The sequence below is a fragment of the Lethenteron reissneri genome, chromosome 48, assembly GCF_015708825.2.
Source record: "Lethenteron reissneri isolate LAM-NWPU_2019-01 chromosome 48, ASM1570882v1, whole genome shotgun sequence".
Lineage (NCBI taxonomy): Eukaryota > Metazoa > Chordata > Hyperoartia > Petromyzontiformes > Petromyzontidae > Lethenteron > Lethenteron reissneri.
The window spans coordinates 5596233-5621525 of record NC_083826.1 but is presented as its reverse complement, the minus strand read 5'-3'; the positions used below and the strand labels follow the sequence as shown (position 1 = coordinate 5621525).

Sequence of the window (25293 nt, the reverse complement as noted above, 5' to 3'; positions counted from 1 at the left end):
AAATTTTTTTTCATTTTAAAGCTATACTGTAAGCTATTTTTATTTTACCAGGTAAGACCCACTGAGCTTTATAGCTCTCTTTCAGAAGGGACCCAGAAAGGATAGCCCAAAGAAGTGTCTCATCAAGTGGAAATTCTGACAGCCAAATACTAAAACTGCACGTTGGTTCTAAACGTGGAGGGAAAAACCGGAGGACCGGGAGAAAATCTACGCCACCACGGTGAGACAGACATGCCAACTCCAAATATACAGCAGCAGGCGTCAGGGTCGAGATCAAACCCACGACCTCCTGCATACCAGGCGAGGTAGTCAACATCTCCTAGCCACCGTGATGATGATGAGAGAGAGAGACACGCAAACTCCAAATATACAGCAGCACAGGCGTTAGGGTTGGGATCGAACCCACAACCTCCTGCATACCAGGCGAGGTAGTTAACATCTCCTAGCCACCGTGATGATAAGAGAGAGACACGCAAACTCCAAATATGCAGCAGGCGTCAGGGTCGGGATGAACCCACGACCTCCTGTGTACCAGGAGGTAATTAACATCTTGTCACCACGGCGACCGTGAAAGTGGTAGAGCTGTGAAACAGAGGGAAGCCGGACGGGAGCGGCGATGGAGGCTGTAAGAGCGGCCCTTGAAATCCGGGATGCTGACTTCACGAACGCACGTGATCTTGCAGAAGAGGCAAGCGATCGACCTCTTGACCCCGTGCAATGTTGTGCTCGCAGACCTCCTCACAGGTGCCACCCGGGATGAAGAGAGGCATGGAGTTCAACAAACCAGGTGATGCCATTGAGTTGCAAGCTTTATATTGTTTGACCAGATTGAAACGGTGAACCTGTGCGACAAGCGGCAGGCTGGCTGCCGCTAGGCCACACCGCCACCCCCCGCACTCATCAGTTGTGATTATCGGTTAGTGTCGATGGTGTTGGTGGTGATGACAATGATGATGCTTTGTCGATGTTTACGAAGTTGGTGATGACGCTGCACTACAAACCCGGCGACTCGAGTTCGATTGCCGCTCGCTGCCACCACACACCGGTGACGATTATCCGAAACGGACTTGGGCCTCCCCTAGGTCGCTCGGCCTCAAAGGTGTAGCTGGAGTACTGTGTAACAACGCCACTGGGGTGGCTGGCCACCCGCCCTCTCGTGTACGTGTTCCGTACCGGCCATATCATCGTGCTGCTTACTAACAGCACTTGCCCCAACGGTCTGTTAAGGCTACACGAGGGATCTTTGGTGATGACGGTAATTTCCATGGTTTCGATATTACAGTGGAATTTACGACGTCGCTTTGTGGTGGTGACGATGGTGCTCTCCACCGCCAATGTGGCTGATGTAACTGACGATGTCGTCAATGACCTTGTCGATGACCTTGTCGATGACCTTGTCGATGACCTTTCGATGACCTTGTCGATGACCTTTTCGAGTGACCTTCTCGACGACCTTGCCGACGACGCTTTCAGATCGCCCCGTCCCGCGCGGCATCGTGAGCCTCGCCGCCATCCAGCAGGGCATCGACGAGTTCGACCTGGGAGGCCCCAGCGACGACGACGACGACGACAAGGAGGAGGAGGAAGAAAACGCGTCGACCAAGAAGAAGCAGGAGGAACGTAGGGACCCGACGAGGGCGGCGCGGCCAGCAAGAGGAGAGAGCGCCAACCCCGGGTGGGGAGAGAGAAACGACAGCAGCGGACGCCGCAGTCGTCCAAGCCGGCCTTCAAGCGCTCCAACAGCTCTCGAGGCCTAGGAGTTCAGGTGCGGTTTGAGTGCCACGATGCACAGAGACACAACTGCTTGTGGGCGTGTTTGTGTCAAGCAAAAGTTTTTGTTCGACCGGATAGTGGGAGCTAGACGGGCGTAGGCACGGGCTAGAGAAGAGATGGAGTGGTGTGGTACAAGAGGAAGTGGAGCTGAGTGGACTGCCAATGACCGCGTACCAGCGGTGGCGGTGTTAAGATCGGCCTCTGTGGAGGAGGAGGCTCGTGAAGGGACGCTGCTGGGCAGTTGGAGGCAGTCGCCCTCCAGCAACAACGGAGGGCGGAGAAGCGACGCTCACAACATAGAGGGGAGCGCCGGGCGGAGAGTTGTCTCAGCGGGGGAGCACGGGTGGTGGTGCATCGGCCAGTCATCTCAGTCGGTCAACCCATGGTAACTCGGTCTGTCCCGTGACCTCTTGACTGCGGGCGTTCGACACTTGACGTGGCAAAGTGCACATAGCCTGGCACAAGCGCCGTGGTGACGTCACCCGCCACTTAAGTGGTCGGGATCGAACCCACGACCTCCTGTAGACCAAGCAAGGTAGTCAACATCTCCTAGCCACCGTGATGATGATGAGAGTGAGAGAGACACGCAAACTCCAAATATACAGCAGCAGGCGTCAGGATCGGGATCGAACCCACGACCCTCTGGCACGTGAGGCGAGGTAGCCACCGTGGCGGTCCCTTTATGACGAATAAGCCACCACGGCAAACCACGCATGTGCACGATTCTTCTTCTTCCCCTGTTGGCTTCTGTCTTTAAAGGAGTCCGTGCCTGAGGGAAAGCCGGGGCCGTGGGGGCTGTACCACCCTCACCCCTGGTGGTGGCAGGGGGGGGGAAGGAAGAGGAGGAGCGCTGGGCCATCCCCTTGGACGTGAGCACAGCCCGTGCCCGACTTCCACAAGCGGGTGCCCAAACCCGGCGTTCAGGTGAGAGGCGGGCAGGCACTGTTTGTCTACCGTTCGTCTCACGACAACGCTAACGCGAGCTCGAGCACTAGCCAGGGCGATAGACGCAAGTCTGAAGGTAAATCAATGTGTGGAGTGCATTTGCATACGCCATGTGCATGATTGAGCAAGAGACCACAAGGGGGCAGCAACACTAACAAAGCGACTGTGGCCCCTTCCTCCACTCCCTCCCGCTCCCTCACCTCCCACCCTCTCTCTCTCCCACCCTCCCTCCCACCACTACCTCCCTCCACTCCCTGCCTCCCCTCCCTCCACTCCCTCCACTCCCTCTCTCTACTCCCTCCACTCCCTCTACTCCCTCTCTCTACTCCCACCACTCCCTCCACTCCCTCCACTCCCTCTCTCTACTCCCTCCACTCCCTCCACTCCCTCTCTCTACTCCCTCCACTCCCTCCCTCCACTCTCTCCATCTACTCACTCCCTCTACTCCCTCTGATCCCTCCACTCCCTCCACTCCCTCCACTCCCTTCCACTCCCTTCCTCCCACCCTCCACTCCCTCCACTACCACCCTCCACTCCCTCCACTCTCTCACTCCACTCCCTCCACTCCCTCTACTTCCTCTGATCCCTCCACTCCCTCCCCCCGTCAGTGGCCCTTTGAGCTGGACACGTTTCAGAAGCAGGCGATCCTGCGGCTGGAGAACCACGAGTCGGTGTTCGTAGCGGCGCACACGTCGGCCGGCAAGACGGTGGTGGCCGAGTACGCCATCGCGCTGTCGCAGCGCAACATGACGCGGTACGGGCGGCGGCGGCGCTGGCGGCGCCGTAGTGGTAGCAGCACTGGTGGAGCCAGTGGGGGGGGGGGGAGGTGGGGTGGCACGTGCCCCCCCCAATGATCCGATCGAAATCCGGTTTATTAGTAATAAATTGGCATTTTGCGAGCCTCACTGCCACTGTGTAGCATATTATTACGTGCCAGGGACTCGATGAGATGATAGGACAATAGTCTGAGTCCATAATTGGCAATAAGTAACGGCAAAGCAGTCATAAGTGACTCGCAGAATTGTGCGCAGTTGCGTACACAGGACACGACTTCCCTGAAGGCATCAACACCTTCAGCGAGCGCGATGCCGATCACACAACGCGGTTCGAATTCGACCCTCGATCGATGGCTGTGCCATCGCTGCACACGCGTCGAATAAAAAGCAAGGAACAAGCCCTTACTTTATAATTGGTTTTTTACCCTTCTATCTGGCAACAAAACTGACACTTTTTTTTTACAAAGAGTCATGTTTGCATAGACCACAATACCTACAGTCATAATGCAAACAAAAAACATAACTCTGATAATGTATGCACTGTCCTTGAAGTTGATTGTTCCACACCCGAGACAGCTTTCCTTAGAGCCTAGTCTCACATGGGTTGGACCAGATGACGCCAAAAGGCGCACAACTCAAAGACAATGCACCATCAGAGTATGAGAGCTCCGGGTAAGCATTTACACCATTGGGACCTCATTTGCCAGTAACAAATATGACAATCGGTTTTTTACCCTTTTATCTGGCAACAACTCCTATCATTTCTCATTGCTGGAGCAGCACCCGCTCCATGCGGGAAACAACAAGGGACCCCTGGGTTCGATTCCCGATCCGGGCGATGAGCTGTGCAGAATTTTGTCTGTTTGTCTGTGCTCCCCCCTCTCTCCCCGCCCTGTTCTGCAGAGAGTGTTGAGTGGGTAAGTGTGTGCGAGCGGATGAATGTGTGAAGTTGGTGGAGAGCGGGTGAGCGGACGAGTGTGTGAATGGGTGAGTGTGTGAAGTGGGTGAGTGTGTTTGGGTGTGCGAGTGGGTGTGTGGGTGAGTGTGTGTGCTATGTCTGGGGAGCGGTAGTGTAGCGGTTAGCGAGCTGCACTACGAATCCGGCGACCCGGGTACAATTCTCGCTCAAGAACAACACCAGTGAAGATTATCTGAGCCGTTTCTGGGCCTCCTTTGGGTTGTCTCAGCCTCAAATGAGTACCTTGTGCAGTGTGTTAACACCGCTACTGGGGAGACAATGGCGGCCAGGCGTGGTGCTGGCCACCCACCCCCTCGTGTGCCGTGCCGGCCTTCATAGGTGCTCGCTAACAGCACTTGCCCCAAAAGTCTGTTCAGGCTATACAGGGGATCTTTGTTTTTTGTGCTGTGTGTGCCTTGTGATCCACGTGCATTGAAGAACGACTTTTTCTCTATCTTGCACTCAAGCGTCGTTGGGTTTGTTTGTTGATGTAATTGACTAACCCCGCGCCTCCGATTCGCATAGTTGGCTACGTACGGTGCGGAAGAAGTTCATTATACATCCGTACATACAACCCCCGGTGCCCCTACGAGACAATGTGAAAAATAGCTTTGTAGCTCATTGCATTCTTCCAGGATTGGTAAAGAAACTGATTCCGAATAGGCCCCGGAAAAGCGCTCGCTGGTGTCCACGTCACGCGTGTTTTCTGTCCCCGTCCGTCCCTTGGTGTCGCAGGACCATCTACACGTCGCCAATCAAGGCGCTGTCCAACCAGAAGTTCCGCGACTTCAAGGCGACGTTCAAGGACGTGGGGCTCCTCACGGGAGACGTGCAGCTGCACCCCGAGGCCTCCTGCCTCATCATGACCACCGAGATCCTGCGGTGCGACCCCCTCGACCGCCCGCCCGCCTGCCCGCGCGAATCGCTCGCTCACTCGCTCGTGCGGTTACTCACGAGACGATTCGCTCGCTCGCCCGCCGCTCCGTCGTTCACTCGCTTGCCCTTTCATTCAGTCACTGACTCATTCGCTCACATTTTCGCACGCTCATCCGTTCGCTCGCTGCATCCGTTGACTCTTTGATTCGCACACCGACTCATTAGCTCACGTGGTCGCACGCTCGCTCACTCCATCGTTCATTCTCCCACCCGCTCGCCCTTTCATGCGCTCACCGACTCATTTGCTCACATGCTCGCATGCACGCTCGCCCACTTGCTTGCTCGCTCACTCGAACACTCACATTGAGATTGCAGGAAAGCTCCCTTTTAGCCATATTCATGTGGGAAGGCCGTGGGGCACGGTTTGCGGATCCTATTATCCGGGAAGATGGCTCCTGGATATAGGAAGATAAAACGCGCATTACAGGGTGAATTTGACTTTGCCACCACTTGTCATTTTTTACTCCTCTGCTCCGCGAAGGAGGGTGCGGATAAGAGGATGGATTTCGGAATCTCATCAGATCACTTGTGCCATCTGTTGTCACAAGCGGCGAGATGTTACCTACCTCACCTGGTATACAGGAAATCGTGGGTTCGATCCCGACCCTGACGTCTGTATATTTGGAGTTTGCTCATCTTTTTCTTTTCGGTTTTACACCCAACATTTAGAATCAACATCACGCGTTTCGAGCATTTGGCTGCTATGAATTTCCACGCGATAATCCACTCGTTTGAGCTTCCATCTGTGGCCAGGTCACTCATGAAAGAGAGCTACACAGATTTAAAGCTTTCGTGACTGCAGGGATTCATCTTCTTGGTTCTTAAAGTCACGTAGAAGGGAAATAATAAAATAATAAAAATTAAACATAATAAAATAATTCTCACGACGTTTCGGCCACAACGCAAGCAGCCGTCCTCAGGTGAAGAACAGGGCTGTCATTCGGACGCTGTCTTTCCGACAGCCCTGTTCTTAATAATAAAGATAAAAAAAATTTGCTTGAAAGTTTTGCCGGTGCCAGCTGCAACTGCTGTTGCTGCTACGTTCGCTACAGTTGCTTCTCTTTACTGTTGCTGCTGCTGCTTCTGTTGCTGTTCTCAATTGCTGCTGCTGCTGCTGCTGTTGCCGTTACAGCTCCATGCTGTACAATGGCTCGGACGTGATCCGCGACCTGGAGTGGGTGATCTTTGATGAGGTTCACTACGTTAACGACGCTGAGGTGAGTGGCTGATGGATTATAACGATGGTGATGATGGTGATGATGGCAGTGATGGTGGTGATGATGGTGATGATGGCAGTGATGGTGGTGATGATGGTGATGATGGCAGTGATGGTGGTGATGATGGTGATGATGATGATGGTGATGACGGCGGTGATGGTGGTGACGATGGTGATAACGGTGTTGATGACGACGGTGATGATGACGGTGATGACGGTGATGACGGTGATGACGGTGGTGACGGTGGTGACGGTGGTGACGGCGGTGGTGATGGTGGTGATGACGGTGGTGATGACGGTGGTGATGGCGGTGATGGCGGTGATGATGGTGATGGCGGTGATGACGGTGGTGATGGCGGTGATGACGATGATGATGGTGATGATGATGACGGTGATGATAGTGATGAAGATGGTGATGATTGCGATGACAATGGCGATGACGATGTGGAGCGACATTACAATGCCTCCGGTTGACGACGTTGATGATGTCAACGTTAACGACGACGTTAACGACGATGTTGACGACGACCTTGATGACGTTAACGTCGACGTTAACGACGGCGGCGTTAACGATGTGCGCAGAGAGGCGTGGTGTGGGAGGAAGTGCTCATCATGCTGCCGGAACATGTCAACCTCATCCTGCTGAGCGCCACCGTCCCCAACACGCTGGAGTTTGCCGATTGGATCGGGTGAGGAGTGACTTGAGGCTCGCAATCCGAATCGGTCGGCCTTCTCTGTGGCAGCAATCATCGCTGCTTTCCTCCCACCCCCCACCCCCCCCCCCCCATTGGCTTAAGACTGATACTCTTAGCTTTTTCGGTAAAGTCACGTAGGTAAAAAATGAAATAAAAATTAATAAAAGTAATAATAGAAATAAAATAATAAAAAATCACGACGTTTCGGAGGCAACACAAGTCTCCGTCATCAGGTGGGACCGTCACAGCCAGATTTTTATTAATTTAAATTTAAATTTTTTACCTACGTGACTTTACCGAAAAAGCTAAGAGTATAAATTCCTTGCAGTCACGAAAGCTTCAAATCTAGAATTAAGACTGATACTGTCACTGCCTTCGCTGTGCCACCGCTCTCTCTCCCACCGCTCTGCCACTGCTGTGCCATCGCTGCTTCTGCCACCGCCATCTCCACCACCGCCACCGCCGCCATCTTCGCCGTCTCTGCTGCCTTCGCTGCCTCTGCCACCTCCATCTCCGCCACCGCCGCTGTCTCCGCCGTCTCTGCTGCTATCGCTGCCTCTGCCACCGCCGCTGTCTCCGCCGTCTCTGCTGCCTTCGCTGCCTCTGCCACCGCCATCTCCGCCACCGCCGCCGTCTCCGCCGTCTCTGCTGCTATCGCTGCCTCTGTCACCGCCACCGCCGCTGTCTCCGCCGTCTCTGCTGCCTTCGCTGCCTCTGCCACCGCCATCTCCGCCACCGCCGCCGTCTCCGCCGTCTCTGCTGCTATCGCTGCCTCTGTCACCGCCACCGCCGCTGTCTCCGCCGTCTCTGCTGCCTTCGCTGCCTCTGCCACCGCCATCTCCGCCACCGCCGCTGTCTCCGCCGTCTCTGCTGCTATCGCTGCCTCTGCCACCACCGCCGTCTCCGCCGTCTCTGCTGCCATCGCTGCCTCTGCCACCGCCATCTCCGCCACCGCCACTGTCTCCGCCATCTCTGCTGCCTTTGCCACTTCTGCCTTCTGCCATCACCATCTCCGCCACCGCCGCTGTCTCCGCCGTCTCTGCTGCAATCGCTGCCTCTACCGCGCAGCCGCACCAAGCGCAAGAAGGTTTACGTGGTGAGCACGGCCAAGCGGCCGGTGCCCCTGGAGCACTTCCTGTACACGGGCAACAGCCAGAAGACGCAGGGGGAGCTCTTCCTGCTGCTCAACTCGGCGGGGACGTTCGCGACGCGGGCACACGCGGACGCCGTCGAGGCGAAGCGCGAGCGCACGAGCAAGCACGCGCAGAGCTTCGGGGCCAAGCAGCCCGTGCAAGGCGGCGGGCCCAAGCAGGTGCGCGGACGGCCGTGGCGGCGGTGGTTGTGATGGCGATGATGACGATAGTGGTGATGATGATTGTGATGATGATGGTGATGATGATGGCTGTGATGACGCCAATGGCGATGATGATTGTGATGATGATGATGATGGCTGTGATGACGATAGTGGCGATGATGATTGTGATGATGATGGTGATGATGATGGCTGTGATGATGCCAATGGCGATGATGATTGTGATGATGACGATGACGGCGATGGTGATGGTGATTGTGATGATGGTGATGACGATGATGACGATTATGGTGATGATGATTATGATGATGATGGCGATGATAATTGTGATGATTGTGATGATGACGACGATGGTGATAAAGATTGTGATGATGACAGTGATTATGATGATGACGATTATGGTGATGATGATTATGATGGCGATGATAATTGTGATGATTGTGACGACGACGACGATGGTGATGTCGATTGTGTTGATCGTGATGACGATGATGACGATTATGGTGATGATGATTATGATGACGATGGCGATGATGATTGTGATGATGACGACGATGGTGATAAAGATTGTGATGATGACGGTGATTTTGATGATGGCGATGATGACGCCGATGGCGATGATGATTGTGATGACAACGACGATGTTGATGTCGATTGTGATGATGGTGACGATTATGGTGATGATGACGGCGATTCGAGGCCGGCTCCGTTGAATTTAGAGTTCATGTCGCAGTGGTAACTAATGGCTGTGCCTCACAGCAGCGAGAATCACCTGGGTTCGATTCCAGCCCCGATCACCTTTTGCTGTGTGGGAGTTTGTATATGATGCCCCCTCTTCTTGCATGGGTTTCCTCTGGCTTCACCAGTTTCATCACACTAGCACCACCACCACCACCACCGTCTCTGCTACCACCACCTCTTCCACCACCACCACCACCCGCTCTACCACCACCACCTCTACCACCACCGTCTCTACCACGACCACCTCTACCACCACCTCTACCACCACCACCACCTCTACCACCACCGTTTCTACCACGACCACCTCTACCACCACCACCACTACCATCTCTACCACCACCACCACCACCTCCACCACCACCTCTACCACCTCTACCACGACCACCTCTACCACCACCACCACTGTCTCTGCTACCACCACCTCCACTACCACCATCACCGCTGCCACCACTGTCTCCATCACCACCACCACAAAGAGACAGACAAAGATGCCCCGTATAGCCTCCACAGACTGTTGGGGCAAGTGCTGTTAGCGAGTCGCACCTATGAAGGTCACCACCACCACTGCACCGGCCGCCACCTCCGCCTGCGCGCTGTTCCCGCAGGACAAGGGCGTGTGGCTGTCGCTGCTGGACAGCCTGCGGCGGCGGGACCAGCTGCCCGTGGTGGCGTTCACGTTCTCGCGCAACCGCTGCGACGAGACGGCGTCGGGCCTCACCACGCTGGCGCTCACCACCGCCGCCGAGCAGAGCGAGATCCACGTCTTCTTCCGCAAGTGCATCTCCCGCCTCAAGGGCACCGACCGCAGCCTGCCGCAGGTGGGGGGAGTGGAACTGCTGCTGCAGAGCGACCGTGCAGCAGCAGCAGCAGCAACATAGGGACGACGACAAAAACAATGACGACGATGACGATGACGACGTTCCAGACGGCGAGTCCCCCAGCGAGTAATGTGGTGCAACCCCCCTCCCACCCCCCCCCCCCCACCACCACCGCGCTTGCAGGTGCTGCAGATGGAGATGCTGCTGAAGAGAGGCGTCGGAGTGCATCACAGCGGCATCCTGCCCATCCTCAAGGAGGTGGTGGAGATGCTGTTCTCGCGGGGACTCGTCAAGGTGCCGTGACGACGGGGCGGGCGATGTGAGATGACGGGAGGGCGGTTTCAGTTTTGTTGCGAGAAAAAAGGGGATAAACCTTATTATTGTACTTTGGTACTGGCAAAGGAGGTCCAATGATGTAGATGATCACCCCGAGCCCTCATTACTTTGATAGTGCATTGTCTTTGAGCTGTGGACGCCTTTTGGCGTCCTCTGGTCAAGCACCAATTGGGTCGAGGCTCAATAGAAAGCCGTCCCTTGGTGTGGACCAATCAGTTTCAAGGACAATGCATTATATATTATCGGTGTGTGTTTTTTGTTTGCATTTCACTGCAGGTATTGTGGTTAATGCAGACATGAATCCTTGTAAAAAGGTTTCAGTTTTGTTGCCAGAAAAAAGGGGAAAAACCCTTTTATTAGGGCGGGTGATGTGAGACGATGGGGAGGGTGATGTGAGATGATGGGAGGGCAATGTGAGATGATGGGAGGGCGATGTGAGATGATGGGGCAGGCGATGTGAGATGATGGGGAGGGCGATGTGAGATGACGACGGGGAGGCGATGTGAGATGATGGGAGGGCGATGTGATATGATGGGAGGGCGATGTGATATGACGACGGGGAGGCGATGTGAGATGATGGGGAGGGCGATGTGAGATGATGGGAGGGCGATGTGATATGATGGGGCAGGCGATGTGAGATGATGGGAGGGCGATGTGAGATGATGGGGAGGGCGATGTGAGATGACGACGGGGAGGCGATGTGAGATAATGGGGAGGGCGATGTGAGATGATGGGAGAGCGATGTGATATGATGGGGCAGGCGATGTGAGATGATGGGAGGGCGATGTGAGATGATGGGAGGGCGATGTGATATGATGGGGCAGGCGATGTGAGATGATGGGAGGGCGATGTGATATGATGGGGCAGGCGATGTGAGATGATGGGAGGGCGATGTGATATGATGGGGCAGGCGATGTGAGATGATGGGAGGGCGATGTGATATGACGATGGTGTGGGCGATGTGATATGATGGGAGGGCGATGTGAGATGACGGGGCGGGCGATGTGAGATGATGGGAGGGCGATGTGATATGACGACGGGGTGGGCGATGTGAGATGATGGGGAGGGCGATGTGAGATGATGGGAGGGCGATGTGATATGAGGACGGGGTGGGCGATGTGATATGATGGGGTGGGCGATGTGATATGACGATGGTGTGGGCGATGTGAGATGATGGGAGGGCGATGTGAGATGATGGGAGGGCGATGTGAGATGATGGGAGGGCGATGTGAGATGATGGGGAGGGCGATGTGATATGACGACGGGGTGGGCGATGTGAGATGATGGGGAGGGCGATGTGAGATGATGATGGTGTGGGCGATGTGATATGATGGGAGGGCGATGTGATATGACGATGGTGTGGGCGATGTGATATGATGGGGCAGGCGATGTGAGATGATGGGAGGGCGATGTGATATGATGGGGCAGGCGATGTGAGATGATGGGAGGGCGATGTGATATGACGATGGTGTGGGCGATGTGATATGATGGGAGGGCGATGTGAGATGACGACGGGGCGGGCGATGTGATATGATGGGAGGGCGATGTGATATGACGACGGGGCGGGCGCTTGTGTGGTTTGCCGCGCAGGTGCTGTTCGCCACGGAGACGTTTGCGATGGGCGTGAACATGCCGGCCCGCACCGTGGTCTTCGACTCGATCCGCAAGCACGACGGCACCAACTTCCGAGACCTCTCCCCGGGTACCGGCACACGATTCATGCACTTGGCCGGGCAGGCGGTGGCGGTGGCGGTGGCGGTGGCTGTGGCGGTCGCTGTGGCGGTGGCGGTGGCGGTGGTGACGGTGACGGTGGTGGCGGTCGTGGTCACGCACGTGGCCGCTCGTAGTCCTGAAGTGGTGTGGAGGCAGCGGTGGCGAGGGTTGTTGGATGATTGCACGGGGATGTTGTGTGAAATTCCCTTCCCCCCACCTCCGCCGTGGGCGTCGAGGAGGAGCCGTTACCCCGGCTCGCCTGGCAGAAGGCGGCACAGCAAGAGACGTGGACTCTCCACCTGTGCCGTCTACGTAGCCTAAGCATTATGGGACACTTTGAGTACACAAAACCCCACGTGCGAGGGGGCAACACTCGATGCTGTAGCCAACTGTGCTAATCGGAGGTGCGGGAGTTTGGGATTGACACGGCCTATCATCTCTCTTTGAGGCACCATGGTGGCTAGGAGATGTTTTCTCCCTCGCCTGGTATACGGATGGTCGTGGGTTCGATCCCAACCCTGACACCTATATGTATTCAGAGTTTTGCACGTTCTCCCCTTGGTCGCGTGGATTAGAATCTAGCTTTTCAGAGTATTTGACCGCTATAGATTTCCACGTGATTAGAAGCCAACTTCATTGAGCTATCAGTTGTGGCCGGGTCGCTTCTGAAAAAGAGCTTTATAGCTTAGTGGGGATTACCTGGTCAAATAAAACATAGCGAGCTAAAATAGCTATTACTAAAGTTATAGGGATTCGTGAACACCTGAATGGCGAAACTAAACGTGACACGGTGGCGGATGTCTTTTTCTGATGCGGTCATTTGTTGGCTGGGACTCAGAGCGCCAAGTCCTCTTGACTTGGGAATAAGAATCCGAATATTTATTTATAACTGGAGGAATCCGATGAGCTATGAAGCTCGTTTTCACAGATGTCGGGGCGGTTAACAACGTTACAACAACAGACAGTACAAAAACACGAGTGCAGAGTACGAGAAATGTAAACAAATCGCCCAAACGCACACAAATCAAACGAAACCATCCCCATCCTACCAGGCAGAGCCCACTGAGGTACTAGCGAATTGTTCACAAGCGACCTGGCCACAAATGATAGCTCAACAAACTGCCAAATCGCTGTCCTTGGTGCTGACGTCAGGAAAAACTGCCACTTTTTAAATCCTTTATATTAAGTTCGCTTGCTTGCTTGCTTACGACCTTGTAAACCTTTCGGTCGTTTTTTAACCCACTTCCCGTGATCCAATCGAGCTGACATTTTGCACACAGACTCGTTGTGCGAGACAATTAATGTTCGTGAAATTTTTTTTCTAAAATTTTACACTGTTTAGGGAAAACAAATTAAATATTTAATTACCAATTGTTTAATACTGCAAACAATCATCTGACCCATAGGTGGCAGCCATCTCAAGCCAGAGGACGAGAGGACTCTAGCCGCCACGCATATAAAGGATTTAGAGTGAAAAACTTTGTTTTTACGGGTTAATTTTTTCAATTTTCTTGCTGTGGATTTCACACCTGATGATGATTTGCTTGTGTTGCAGTGGAAATGTCGTGATAATTTTTATTGCTTTATATTTATATTATTTTATTATTTCCCTTCTACGTGACTTTACCGAAAAAAACCAAGAATATGAATCCCTGCAGTCACGAAAGCTTTAAATCAAAAGTGGCTTATCGTTTGGGCATTTATAGCAGCAAATTCATCTCAATAGTCTTAAACGCATGTTTGTAAATGCGGAGGGAAAAAAAACCGGAGTGCAGTTTCACCACAGCCGGGCGGGCGGTGAAGACCCCAGATCTCGACCCAGCGTTCCAACGGTGTCTGCCATGCGCACCTCCCACGAACTATCCGGCCGCCCGTAACATACGTATGTCGTACGCGTGTGCGCGTGTTAACTTCTGTCGCGCCGTACGTAGCCGACCGTGCTAATCGGAGGTGCGGGAGTGTGGGATTAACTCGGCCTGTCTTCCCTCTGTGTTGAAGAGAATGGGAACCACGTTTGTGGAAGGTCAACGGTGCTGTCTCTTCACGGACACATTCACCCCCAGCTGTGTGAATGTGGGATTTCCAGCTCTGGCGCGGATTTGTCAAGAGGAGATCAGCGCTCCTCTCTCTTGATCTTGAATTAAATGGTTTCGGGAATGTCGAGGGGAGCAGCGGGGGTCTGGACGCGCTGCCTCATCACGCCCTGACCCCCACTGCTCCGTATTTGCCCCCTCCCCACCCCACAACTTGCCAGCCCTTTCACCTGTGGCTGCCCTCCTTGGTCTGTTTCGTTACCCTTTGACCCCGTTTATACATATATATTTTTTTAAATTAATCCTCGAGCCCGTGCCCGTCCTGCCTCCCCTCCCCCAGGAGAGTACATCCAGATGGCGGGGCGCGCGGGCAGACGCGGACTCGACACCACGGGCATGGTGATCATCCTGTGCAAGATGGGCGTGCCGGAGATGTCCGACCTGCACAAGATGATGCTGGTGAGCGCTGGTGCTGCCACCGCCCCCCTCTGCTGTAGGTGGGCGATGCGGTGGCTAGGAGATGTTAACTACCTCGCCTGGTATACAGGAGGTTGTGGGTTCGATCCCGACCCTGACGCCTGCTGTATATTTGGAGTTTGCATGTCTCTCTCTCATCATTATCACGGTGGCTAGGAGATGTTAACTACCTCGCCTGGTATACAGGAGGTTGTGGGTTCTATCCCGACCCTGACGCCTGTTGTATATTTGGAGTTTGCGTGTCTCTCTCTCTCATCATCATCACGGTGGCTAGGAGATGTTAACTTCCTCGCCTGGTATACAGGAGGTTGTGGGTTCGATCCTGACCCTGACGCCTGCTGTATATTTGGAGTTTGCGTCTCTCTCTCTCATCATCATCACGGTGGCTAGGAGATGTTAACTTCCTCGCCTGGTATACAGGAGGTTGTTGGTTCGATCCCCACCCTGACGCCTGCTGTATATTTGGAGTTTGCGTGTCTCTCTCTCATCATTGTCACGGTGGCCAGATGTTAACTACCTCGCCTGGTATACAGGAGGTTGTGGGTTCGATCCCGACCCTGACGTCTGCTGTATATTTGGAGTTTGCGTGTCTCTCTCTCTCATCATCATCACGGTGGCTAGGAGATGTTAACTTCCTCGCCTGGTATACAGGAGGTTGTGGGTTCGATCCCGACCCTGACGCCTGCTGTATATTTGGAGTTTGCGTCTCTCTCATCATCATCACGGTGGCTAGGAGATGTTAACTTCCTCGCCTGGTATACAGGAGGTCGTGGGTTCGATCCCAACCCTGACTCCTGCTGCTGTATATTTGGAGTTTGCGTGTCTCTCTCTCTCCCTGTGGTTGCGTGGATATTTCTCTGGGTCCTCCGGTTTTTCCCTCCACATTTAGAATCATCTCTATGCGTTTAGAGTATTTGACTGCTATAAATTTCCACGTGGTGATAAGGCGCTTCGTTGAGCTATCATTTGTGATGTCAAGGTCGCTTGTGGTGAAATAAAAAATATGTAGTTTTAAAATAGTTTGCGCACGTTTTTTGTGTCTGTTTGTACAGGGCAAGCCCACGAAGTTGGAGTCTCAGTTCCGCCTCACGTACACCATGATCCTGAACCTGCTGCGCGTGGAGGCGATCCGCGTGGAGGACATGATGAAGAGGAGCTTCTCCGAGTTCCACACGCGCAAGGACGCCAAGGTTCAACAACCGCCACAACAACAACAACAACCGCCATTCGCCACCGAATGGCGGTGACGTCACCGCGGCGCTTGTGCCAGGCTATGTGCACTTTAAGGCCACGTGAGGTGTCGAACGCCCGCTGGCAGGAGGTCACAGGACAGACCCAGGTGCCATGGGTAGACTGATTCACAGGCACACATGCACACACCTCCGATTTGCACGGTTGGCTACGTACGATGCGAAAGAAGTTCAACATACATACATGAGAAGAGAAAGATCGCCCCTATAGCCTTATTAGCGAGTAGCACCTATGAAGGCTGAACGGCACACGGAGGGGTGGGTGGCCAGCACCACCTCCGGCCGCCTCGCCAATGGCGATGTGTTATCACACCGCACCGGGTACACATTTAAGGGCTGAGTCGACCTAGGGGAGGCCCAGGAATGGTTCAGATAATCGTCACTGGTGTTGGTCGTGAGCAGGAATCGAACTCGGGTCGCCGGGTTCGTAGCGCAGTGTGGAGCACGTATGTGGAGTTACATGTGGAGCATGTGTAGAGCACGTGTGTGGATAACGAGCGTATAGTACGTGTAGCAGAAGTCACAAACGGGTTTTGATTCCTTTCCCGTACCCGGCCGGATACGGGTACCCGTACACTACCCGTACCCTACCCGATATGAGTGACAAACGGTTACTCACCGGTGACTCACGGCCTACCCGTACCCGGCCGCACCAGGGTCGCAAACGGATACCCGTACCCGGCCAGGTACGGGTAGCCGAGTATCGGGTAGGGTACGGGTATCGGGTACCCGGTTGCGACCTCTGACGTGTAGACTACGTGTGCATGTCTCATGTGAATGATTATCAAGAGACCACAAGGGGGCAGCGACACTCACAAAGCGACTGTGACCACCCCTCCCTCTACTCCCCTCCATTCCCTGCCCCTCCCACGCCCCCTCCACCACCCCCCGCCGCCGCACACAGGAGCACGAGCACAGGGTGCGGCACCTCTCCGCGCGTCTCTCTGGGATGGCGGAGGCCGACTGCTCGGGCCAGCTGTCGGACCTGCCCGAGTACCACGCTTGCGCCCGCCAGTTCGTGGAGCTGCGCTGCGAGGCGCTGCGCGGCGCCGCCGCCACCCCCGCCGGCGCCCGCGCCCTCTTGCCGGGCCGCGTGGTGGTCGCCAACTCGTCCCGCGCGCCCAACTCGCTCGCCGTGCTGCTGCAGGTGCCGCCCTGGGGGGGTCGGGGTTTGGGGCAGAGGTCGCAAACGGGTTTTGATTCCTTACCCATACCCGGCCGCACCAGGGTCGCAAACGGGTACCCGTACCCGTACCCTACCCGATACCCGGCTACCCGTACCAGGCCGGGTATCGGGTAGGGTACAGGTATCGGGTACCCGATTCCGACCTCTGGGATGAAACCATGTTGCAGGCGCGGGTGGGATGATTCTAGGAACTTGAATTGTGAGAAGAGACAAGACGTTGGGAAATGAGTGACAAACAGTTACTCATCAGTGACTCACGGTCTACCCGTACCCGTACCCGGCCGCACCAGGGTCGCAAATGGGTACCCGTACCCGGCTGGGTACGGGTAACCGGGTATCGGGTAGGGTACGGGTATCGGGTACCCGGTTGCGACCTCTGGTTTGGGGGGTGGTGCAGGCGGTAGGTCGCCGGGTTCGTAGCGCGGTGCGCTAACCGCTGCGCCGCCGATCCCCACTGTGGACCGAGCCGACCGCGCAGAATATTTATTTCTACTGGAGGGATCCTCAATAAATCCGATAGTCCGGCTCTAATAATCGTTGTCATTGTAATGATGTACGTACGTTGAACTTCTTTCGCACCGTACGTAGCCAGCCGTGCTACTCGGACAACAAACTAAACACTAAAAAGCAGTTCTGAAGAAATTCGTTTTCAATCTCGATTATTTAAAAAGTGCATCGTTCAAGCGGGCTTCCTCATATCGGAAGACGGCCACAGAAACGCACCTGAAAGCGCACGACGCAGTGACCGCCTCTGTTCGACCGCCAGCCAAAAGCCGCTGCCTTCGAGGATGGCCGGAGTTTGCGTAATGGTTTTTGCTCCTTGACGGGACCGGCAAACTTTTGTGGTTCATTCGTGGCGTGCACTTTTGTGTGTAATGAGCGCAACCTTGTAATGCGTTCGTGCGGCAACCAATGCAGCTGTGCGAGCACCGGGCTGTGTGTGTATGTACTGTGTTGAATTTCCATTTAAAGCTTTCGTGACTGCAGGGATTCATCTTCTTGGTTCTTTCGGTAAAGTCACGTAGAAGGGAAATAATACAATAAAAATTAAACATAATAAAATACAATTCTCACGACGTTTCGGCCACAACGCAAGCAGCCGTCCTCAGGTGAAGAACAGGTCTTAATTTAGACGCTGTCTTTCCGACAGACCTGTTCTTCCCCTGAGGACGGCTGCTTGCGTTGTGGCCGAAACGTCGTGAGAATCGTATTTTATTATGTTTTATTTTTATTATTTCCCTTCTACCTGACTTTACCGAAAGAACCAAGAAGATACTGTGTTGAACTTCTTCCGCACCGTACGTAGCCCACCGTGCTAACCGTGCGTGCGTTCCGGCGACTCCGTGCCGTTTTTTTTTTGTTTTTTTTGTTCTTTCTCCCCCAGGTGTCCACGGAGGCCGGCGGTTCGAGATCGTACACAGCGCTCGTGCTCTGCGAGCAGAAGCTGGCGGCCGAGGGAGGGGGGGCAGCCCCCCCCCGCCCTCCTCCGCCCCCTCCGGCGCCGACTCCGGACCACCTGCTGGCCACCAAAGTGTTCGTGCCCGAAGGTACGAGAGCCTCCCTCCCTCCCGTCGTCGTCGTCATCGTAATCAGCCGTGGTCTGTCCTGCCTAAGCCGTCGCCATCTCTCGCGGTCTCCTGATGTTGCGGCAATGCTTCCAGCTGTCTCCATCGTGATCGTGGTTATCGTCGTTGTCGTCGTGATCATCACCACCATCCCCCCCACCCCGTACCCGGCGTACAGGGGCGTGCAGTCACTCGGTGGAGAAGCTGCGAATCGACGACATCGTCGTGATCGCCGACCGCGCGCTGAAGATCAGCCCCGAGAAAATCATCGACGACTTCAACAAGAGGCAGATCCCGCGATTCAGGTGGGCCCTGTTTGGGTGGGGGGGGGGGCGGCTGCTGCGATGACGTCACCGAGCGACGATTCGAATGATTGCCATGATTCAGGATCGCGATTCGACTCGTGGTTCGATTAATTTTATTCGTAATAATAACAGCCCGGTGTCAAAGTACAGTCAAATCAGAATCTAAATATTTGTTTATACTGGAGGAATCCGATGAGCTATAAAGTTATTTTTCACAGAAGGTTACATAAACAAGTGATAGAAAAACACAATAGGAGTGCAAAGTATAGGAAAGGTAAACACATCACTGAAAAGAATATTAAAATAAAACTAAACTATTTTTTTTTATCTCACCAGGGTAAGGCCCATTGAGGTATTAGCTTACTTTTCAGAAGTGCCTGGCCACAAATTGTAGCTCAACGTAGTGGCTTATCGTGTGAACATTTACAGCGGCACAATAATCAAAACGCATGCGTCTAAATGTAGAGGGGAAAAACCGGAGCACCCGGAAAAAAAAATCCATGACCGCTTCCCCCTAACTTCCACGGGATGGGGAGGCCCTCATCCAGCAGTGGATTGACTAAGGGCTGCAGATGTACACGTGGCAGAGGTCGCAACCGGGTACCCGATACCCGTACCCTACCCGATACCCGGCTACCCGTACCCGGCCGGGTACGGGGGTACGGGTACCCGTTTGAGACCCTGGTGCGGCCGGGTACGGATACGGGTAGGCCGTGAGTCACTGGTGAGTAACCGTTTGTCACTCATTTCCCAACGTCTTGTCTCTTCTCTGAATTCAAGTTCCGAGAATCAACCCACCCGCGCCTGCAACATGGCTTCATCCCAGAGGTCGCAATCGGGTACCCGTACCCTACCCGATACCCGGCCGGGTACGGGTAGCCGGGTATCGGGTAGGGTACGGGTTCCCGTTTGCGACCCTGGTGCGGCCGGGTACGGGTAAGGAATCAAAACCCGTTTGCGACCTCTGACACGCGGTGATGTGGGACGATTGTTGGTGGCTATTTTGGATGGGCTGTGAAATGTTGTTTTAGCCATCGGGTTCATGTATACTTTTGAGACTAATATGTCTTATCATTTTGCGTTAGTTCCATCCATCTAACACGCGGTCACGATAACTGGTAAAGGCGATCCGACACGAACGACACTTTTAGTGTAAAGCCGCTTTGCAATTAGGGACTCGGCCAGCGTGTTTGTTTTGTCCGTCTGTCACGCCGGGCCACGGTAATTCTCGTAAATGATTATTTGTCGAACTTCTTTCGCACGAGTATGCAGCCACCCGTGCTAATCGGAGCTGCATGAAGTTGATTTTGTACGAACTATTCTTTATTGTGATGCCCCATTGCTGTTAGGGACCCGCATTACCCGTTCTGTCCATCTGCAACACTGGGCTAAAGATGACTCTCGTAACGGTGATCCGATACGAACGATACTTTCGTGTAAAGCCCCGTTGCTGTTTGCGACTTGCCCTACATGTTAGTTCTGTCCGTCTGCAACACTGGGCCACGATGGCTCCCGTAACGGTGATCCGATACGAACGATACTTTCGTGCACAAGCCGCGGCGCTGTCGGGGACTCGCGCACGACAGAAAACCCGGGTCGTGGCGTCGATCGCGACGTTTACCCCCCCCCCCACTACACTCCACCCCCACCCCCCAAAAACGTGGAGACGCATGCGTTGACTCGCGTCGCCCTTCCAGGAGCGACCCGCCCGGCCAGTCGGTAACCACGGCGACGCAGGAGCTGATGCGTTTGGCGGAGGCGGCGGCTGCCGGTGGCGGCGGCAGTGGGGCCCTGAGGCCCCTGGACCCCGTGAACGACCTCCACGCCAAGGAGGCCGGCGCGGTGGAGGCGAGCATGCGGGCACGCGTCCTCGCTGAGAGGATCCCGCACTTCACCTGCACGGCCAGCCCCAAGTTCCAGTCGCAGGTGAGAGAGAGAAAGCGTGAGAGTGGGAGAGAGCAGGAGTGAGTGGGAGGGAGTGAGAGAGAGCGGTAGTGAGTGGGAGGGAGAGAGAGGGAATTCTTCCGCGCTCTGGTCGGAGCCAGGGTGTGTGGGCTGGAGTTCCGCCATGCGGCGCGGCTGACCCACGCCGTGCCGGCCTTCAAGGAGCAGTGGGCGATGGAGGAGGCCGTGTGCTCGGTGGCAGATGACGGGGAGCTCTGCGTGCTGATATGAGCTACCCGTTGGAGGCCGTTGGACTGCGAGAAGGGCTGCGTGCAGAACGAGAGAGAGCGAGAGAGTGAGTGAGCGAGAGAGTGAGCGAGCGAGCGAGAGCGAGAGGGGGGGGGGGGTTTACATAAAGCGAAGATAAAAAAAAAATACTAAATGATGAACAAAGCAAAGTGCCGACTACACCGAGCATCTTCTTGTTTCCACTGAGAGAGCGGGAGGGAGTGAGAGAGAGATGGAGAGAGAGGGAGGGAGAGAGCGGAAGGGAGGGAAAGTGAGCGCAAGAGTGAGTGAGAGAAGGTCGGAGAGACAGAGAGGGAGAGAGGGAAAGACTCTTCCCTCTCGAGAAATCGACTCGCTCCGAGAAGGTCCGTTTGATTTTCCGCTTGCATCCCCTCCTCTGTAACGGCTGCTCGCTAATGGCACCGGGCCGTACTTTACCGCGTGTTTTTTTCTTCTTGGTTCTTTCAGTAAAGTCACGTAGAAGGGAAGTAATAAAATAATAAAAATAAAACATAATAAAATAATTCTCACGACGTTTCGGCCACAACGCAAGCAGCTGTCCTCAGGTGAAGAACAGGTCTGTCGGGGAGACAGCGATTTCTGTCTCCCCTACAGACCTGGTCTTCACCTGAGGACGGCTGCTTGCGTTGTGGCCGAAACGTCGTGAGAGTTATTTTATTGTGTTTTATTTTTATTATTTTATTACTTCCCTTCTACGTGACTTTACCGAAAGAACCAAGAAGATGAATCCCTGCAGTCACGAAAGCTTTAAATCGAAATTTTACCGCGTGTCTCTGCAGTACGCTCGCATGGAGGAGCGGTCGCGCGTTGAGAGGGAGCTCTCGCATGTCAAGTTCCTCATGTCCGACCAGAGCCTGCACCTCCTGCCCGAGTACCACCAGCGCATCCAGGTGTCCGTACCGTGCGTCTCTCTGTCTGTCACACAAATGTGTGTGTGTGTGTGTGTGCGCTTCTACTCCTATGGGGAACGGCGGTGGAGTGGTTATCGCGCGGCGCTACGGAACCGGCGACCCGCGTTCGATTCCCGCTCGCTGCCAACACCGGTGACGATTATCTCAACGGGTCCTCGGTCTCCCCTAGGTCGACTCAGACCTTAAATGAGTACCTGGAGCGGTGTGTAAAAATCGTTACTAGGGAGACAAAGGTGGTCGGGCGTGGTACTGGCCACCCACCCCCCCTTGTGTGTCGTGTCAGCCTTCATCGGTGCTCGTGAACGGCACTTGCCCCAACGGTCTATTTTAGGCTATACTGGGGTTCTTTGTCTGTGGGCCTTGGCTGGAGGGCATTTCATAGGGTGGGGGTGTGGGGTGTGGGGCCCGGGGCAAATCCCACCGTTTGATTCCCCCCGACGCCTTCAAGCTGAACCGGAAGTATGACATCCGTAACATCGAAGCGCGGGACTCAGGGCGGTCGCCCCGATTCTCCATACCCTCGGCGACCGCTCTCGTCGTAGCCGCCACCTTTAAACGTCGCCACTGCCGCCGGCGCCGCTACCGCCCCCCCTCTCGTTGACACCCCCCCCCTCCCGACCCTCCGCTGCAGGTGCTGAAGCAGCTGGGCTACCTGGACGAGTCGTGCGCCGTGCAGCTCAAGGGCCGCGTGGCGTGCGAGGTGAGCAGCCACGAGCTGCTCGTCACCGAGCTCGTGTTTGAGAACGCGCTGTCCGAGCTGGCGCCGGAGGAGATTGCCGCGCTGCTCTCTTGCCTCGTGTTCCAGCAGAAGACGCGCACGGAGCCCACGCTCACGCCCACACTCAAGCAGGTGCCCGCTCGGTCGCTCGGTGGCTCGCTCGTCCGTCCCCCCCCCCCCGATTGGCCCGCTCGTTCCTACTCGGCTCGTTGGGTTGATCCCGCTCTGAAGCTTTCGTGACTGCAAGGATAAATACATCTTAATGACTTTCATTTTTAAATCCTTTACATTAAGTTCACTTGCTTGCTTGCTTAGGACCGTGCAAATCTTTCGGTCGTTTTTTTAACCCACTTCCCGTGATCCAATCGAGCTGACATTTTGCACACAGACTCGTTGTGCATGACAATTAATGTTCGTGAAAAAAAAAATTCAAAAATTTTACACTTTTTAGGACAAAAATATGATATTTAATCACCAATTGCTTAATGGTGCAATGCAATCATCTGACCCATAGGTGGCAGCCATCTCAAGCCAGAGGACTCTAGCCGCCACGCATATAAAGGATTTATAGTGAAAAACTTTGTTTTTACGGGTTAATTTTTTACCTGTTACGTCTCCACTCGGTAGTTGCACTCCCAATTAAAATGTAGCGTGGTTACTTAATACTGTGAGGTGGTCAGCATAGTGCATAAATGGATTCTTCAATCCATATTTATGAAGCTGATGTATAAATTCCACATTCCTATGACAGGGGCAAGACCATCCACACAACAACAGCAACCAATGTTGCTTCATAATTATAATTAAGATAATAGTTAAGTAACTCTAGATTTGAAGTTTTCGTGACTGCAAGGGTCCATACTGTTTGGTTTTTTCGGTAAAGTCACGTAGGTAAAAGATGAAATTAAAATTAATAATAACAGCAAATCTGGCTGTGACGGTCCCACCTGATGACGGAGACTTGTGTTGCCTCCGAAACGTCGTGATTTTTTGTTATTTTATTTTTTATTAATTTTAATTTCATTTTTTACCTGCGTGACTTTACCGAAAAAAAATTAACCCGTAAAAACAAAGTTTTTCACTATAAATCCTTTATATGCGTGGCATCGGGGCGGCTAGAGTCCTCTCGTCCTCTGGCTTGAGATGGCTGCCACCTATGGGTCAGATGATTGTCTGCCACCATTAAGCAATTGGTAATTAAATATTTTTTTTTCCCTAAACAGTGTAAAATTTGGGAAACAATTTTTTCACGAAAATCAATTGTCACGCACAACGAGTCTGTGTGCAAAATGTCAGCTCGATTGGATCACGGGAAGTGGGTTAAAAAACGACCGAAAGATTTGCACGGTCGAAAGCAAGCAAGCAAGCACGCAAGCACGCAAGCAAGCAAGCAAGCGAACTTAATATAAAGGATTTAAAAACTAAGAGTATTGATCCCGCTCGCTCGCCCACGGCGCCAGCCTCCGGCCCGTCTCCCTTGATCACTCGCCCATTTGCTCGCCTGCTTGTCCAATCGCCTCTCGCCCAATCCCTCGCTTGCTTGTAAGAATCACTCGCTCTCTGAGTTGCTCACCCGCTTGTCCAATCAATCACTCACTCACTCGCGGTCTCGACCTTGACGCCTGTATACAGTATTTGGAGTTTGCATGTTTTCTACGGGTCCTCTGGTTTTTCCCTCCACATTTCGAATCAACATCACGCGTTTAGAGTAATTGGTTGCTATATATTTCCACGTCATGATAAGCCACTTCGTTGAGCTATCATTTGTGGCCAGGTCGCTTCTGAATAAGAGCTACATTGCTCAGCGGGGCCTTACCTGGTAAAATAAAAATAGTTGATACAGTAAAACCTTGGATTGCGAGTTACTTGATCTGCGAGTGTTTTGCAAGACGAGCTAAAATTTTCAATAAATTTAAACTTGATAAACGAGCGAGCTCTTGCAATGCGAGTAGTACGTACAGTGTATGCTTTGTCTGCCGAGCGTCACGTGATCACAACTGAGCCGATGGTTCTTCTCTCTCTCTCGCTGCGGGATTGTGGGTAATCGTCTCCCGTGCTCGGTCTCAGTTGGCGTGCCTCACTCGTATAGTCAACATCCGTGCGAGAGTGTATACTGTTTACTAAAGTGTTGTGACCACGAGTTTGTGCGTAAAGCATTTTTTTATTTTGTGTCCAAGTGTAGTGACTGTTCTTTAGTAACTGTACTGCAACAAAGCTTTTTGCCTCCTCAAAAGGAGGCAAAAGCAAGTGTCATTGGATAGGTTCCTTGTTAAAGTCACACAAAAAGAAAAATATTCTAGTGAGCCAACCGATGGCAGTGATTCTGTTAGTGACAGTGAAAGTCGGCCTACACAATAACCCTCCTCCTCCTCCTCTCTCTCATCTCCCTCACACCAGCCACGATTACATTTAATTAATACATTTGATTATTTTCCA

General features: G+C 53.8%; 1 protein-coding gene across 1 annotated transcript in view; it reads left to right on the top strand.

Moving 5' to 3' along the window:
* Positions 1 to 616: 616 nt before the first annotated feature.
* LOC133354712 (superkiller complex protein 2-like) overlaps positions 617 to 25293 on the top strand; it is a 29010-nt gene continuing 4333 nt past the window's right edge. The window contains exons 1-20 of the mRNA XM_061571764.1: positions 617 to 625; positions 733 to 787; positions 1474 to 1649; positions 2653 to 2697; positions 3327 to 3472; positions 5188 to 5334; positions 6521 to 6605; positions 7187 to 7293; positions 8368 to 8611; positions 9958 to 10170; positions 10354 to 10464; positions 12097 to 12208; positions 14593 to 14711; positions 15782 to 15919; positions 16884 to 17126; positions 18550 to 18712; positions 18909 to 19035; positions 20733 to 20961; positions 22008 to 22118; positions 22771 to 22989. Of these exons, the coding sequence (XP_061427748.1) occupies positions 617 to 625; positions 733 to 787; positions 1474 to 1649; positions 2653 to 2697; positions 3327 to 3472; positions 5188 to 5334; positions 6521 to 6605; positions 7187 to 7293; positions 8368 to 8611; positions 9958 to 10170; positions 10354 to 10464; positions 12097 to 12208; positions 14593 to 14711; positions 15782 to 15919; positions 16884 to 17126; positions 18550 to 18712; positions 18909 to 19035; positions 20733 to 20961; positions 22008 to 22118; positions 22771 to 22989 (2799 nt within the window). The remainder of the gene's footprint in view (positions 626 to 732; positions 788 to 1473; positions 1650 to 2652; positions 2698 to 3326; positions 3473 to 5187; positions 5335 to 6520; positions 6606 to 7186; positions 7294 to 8367; positions 8612 to 9957; positions 10171 to 10353; positions 10465 to 12096; positions 12209 to 14592; positions 14712 to 15781; positions 15920 to 16883; positions 17127 to 18549; positions 18713 to 18908; positions 19036 to 20732; positions 20962 to 22007; positions 22119 to 22770; positions 22990 to 25293) is intronic.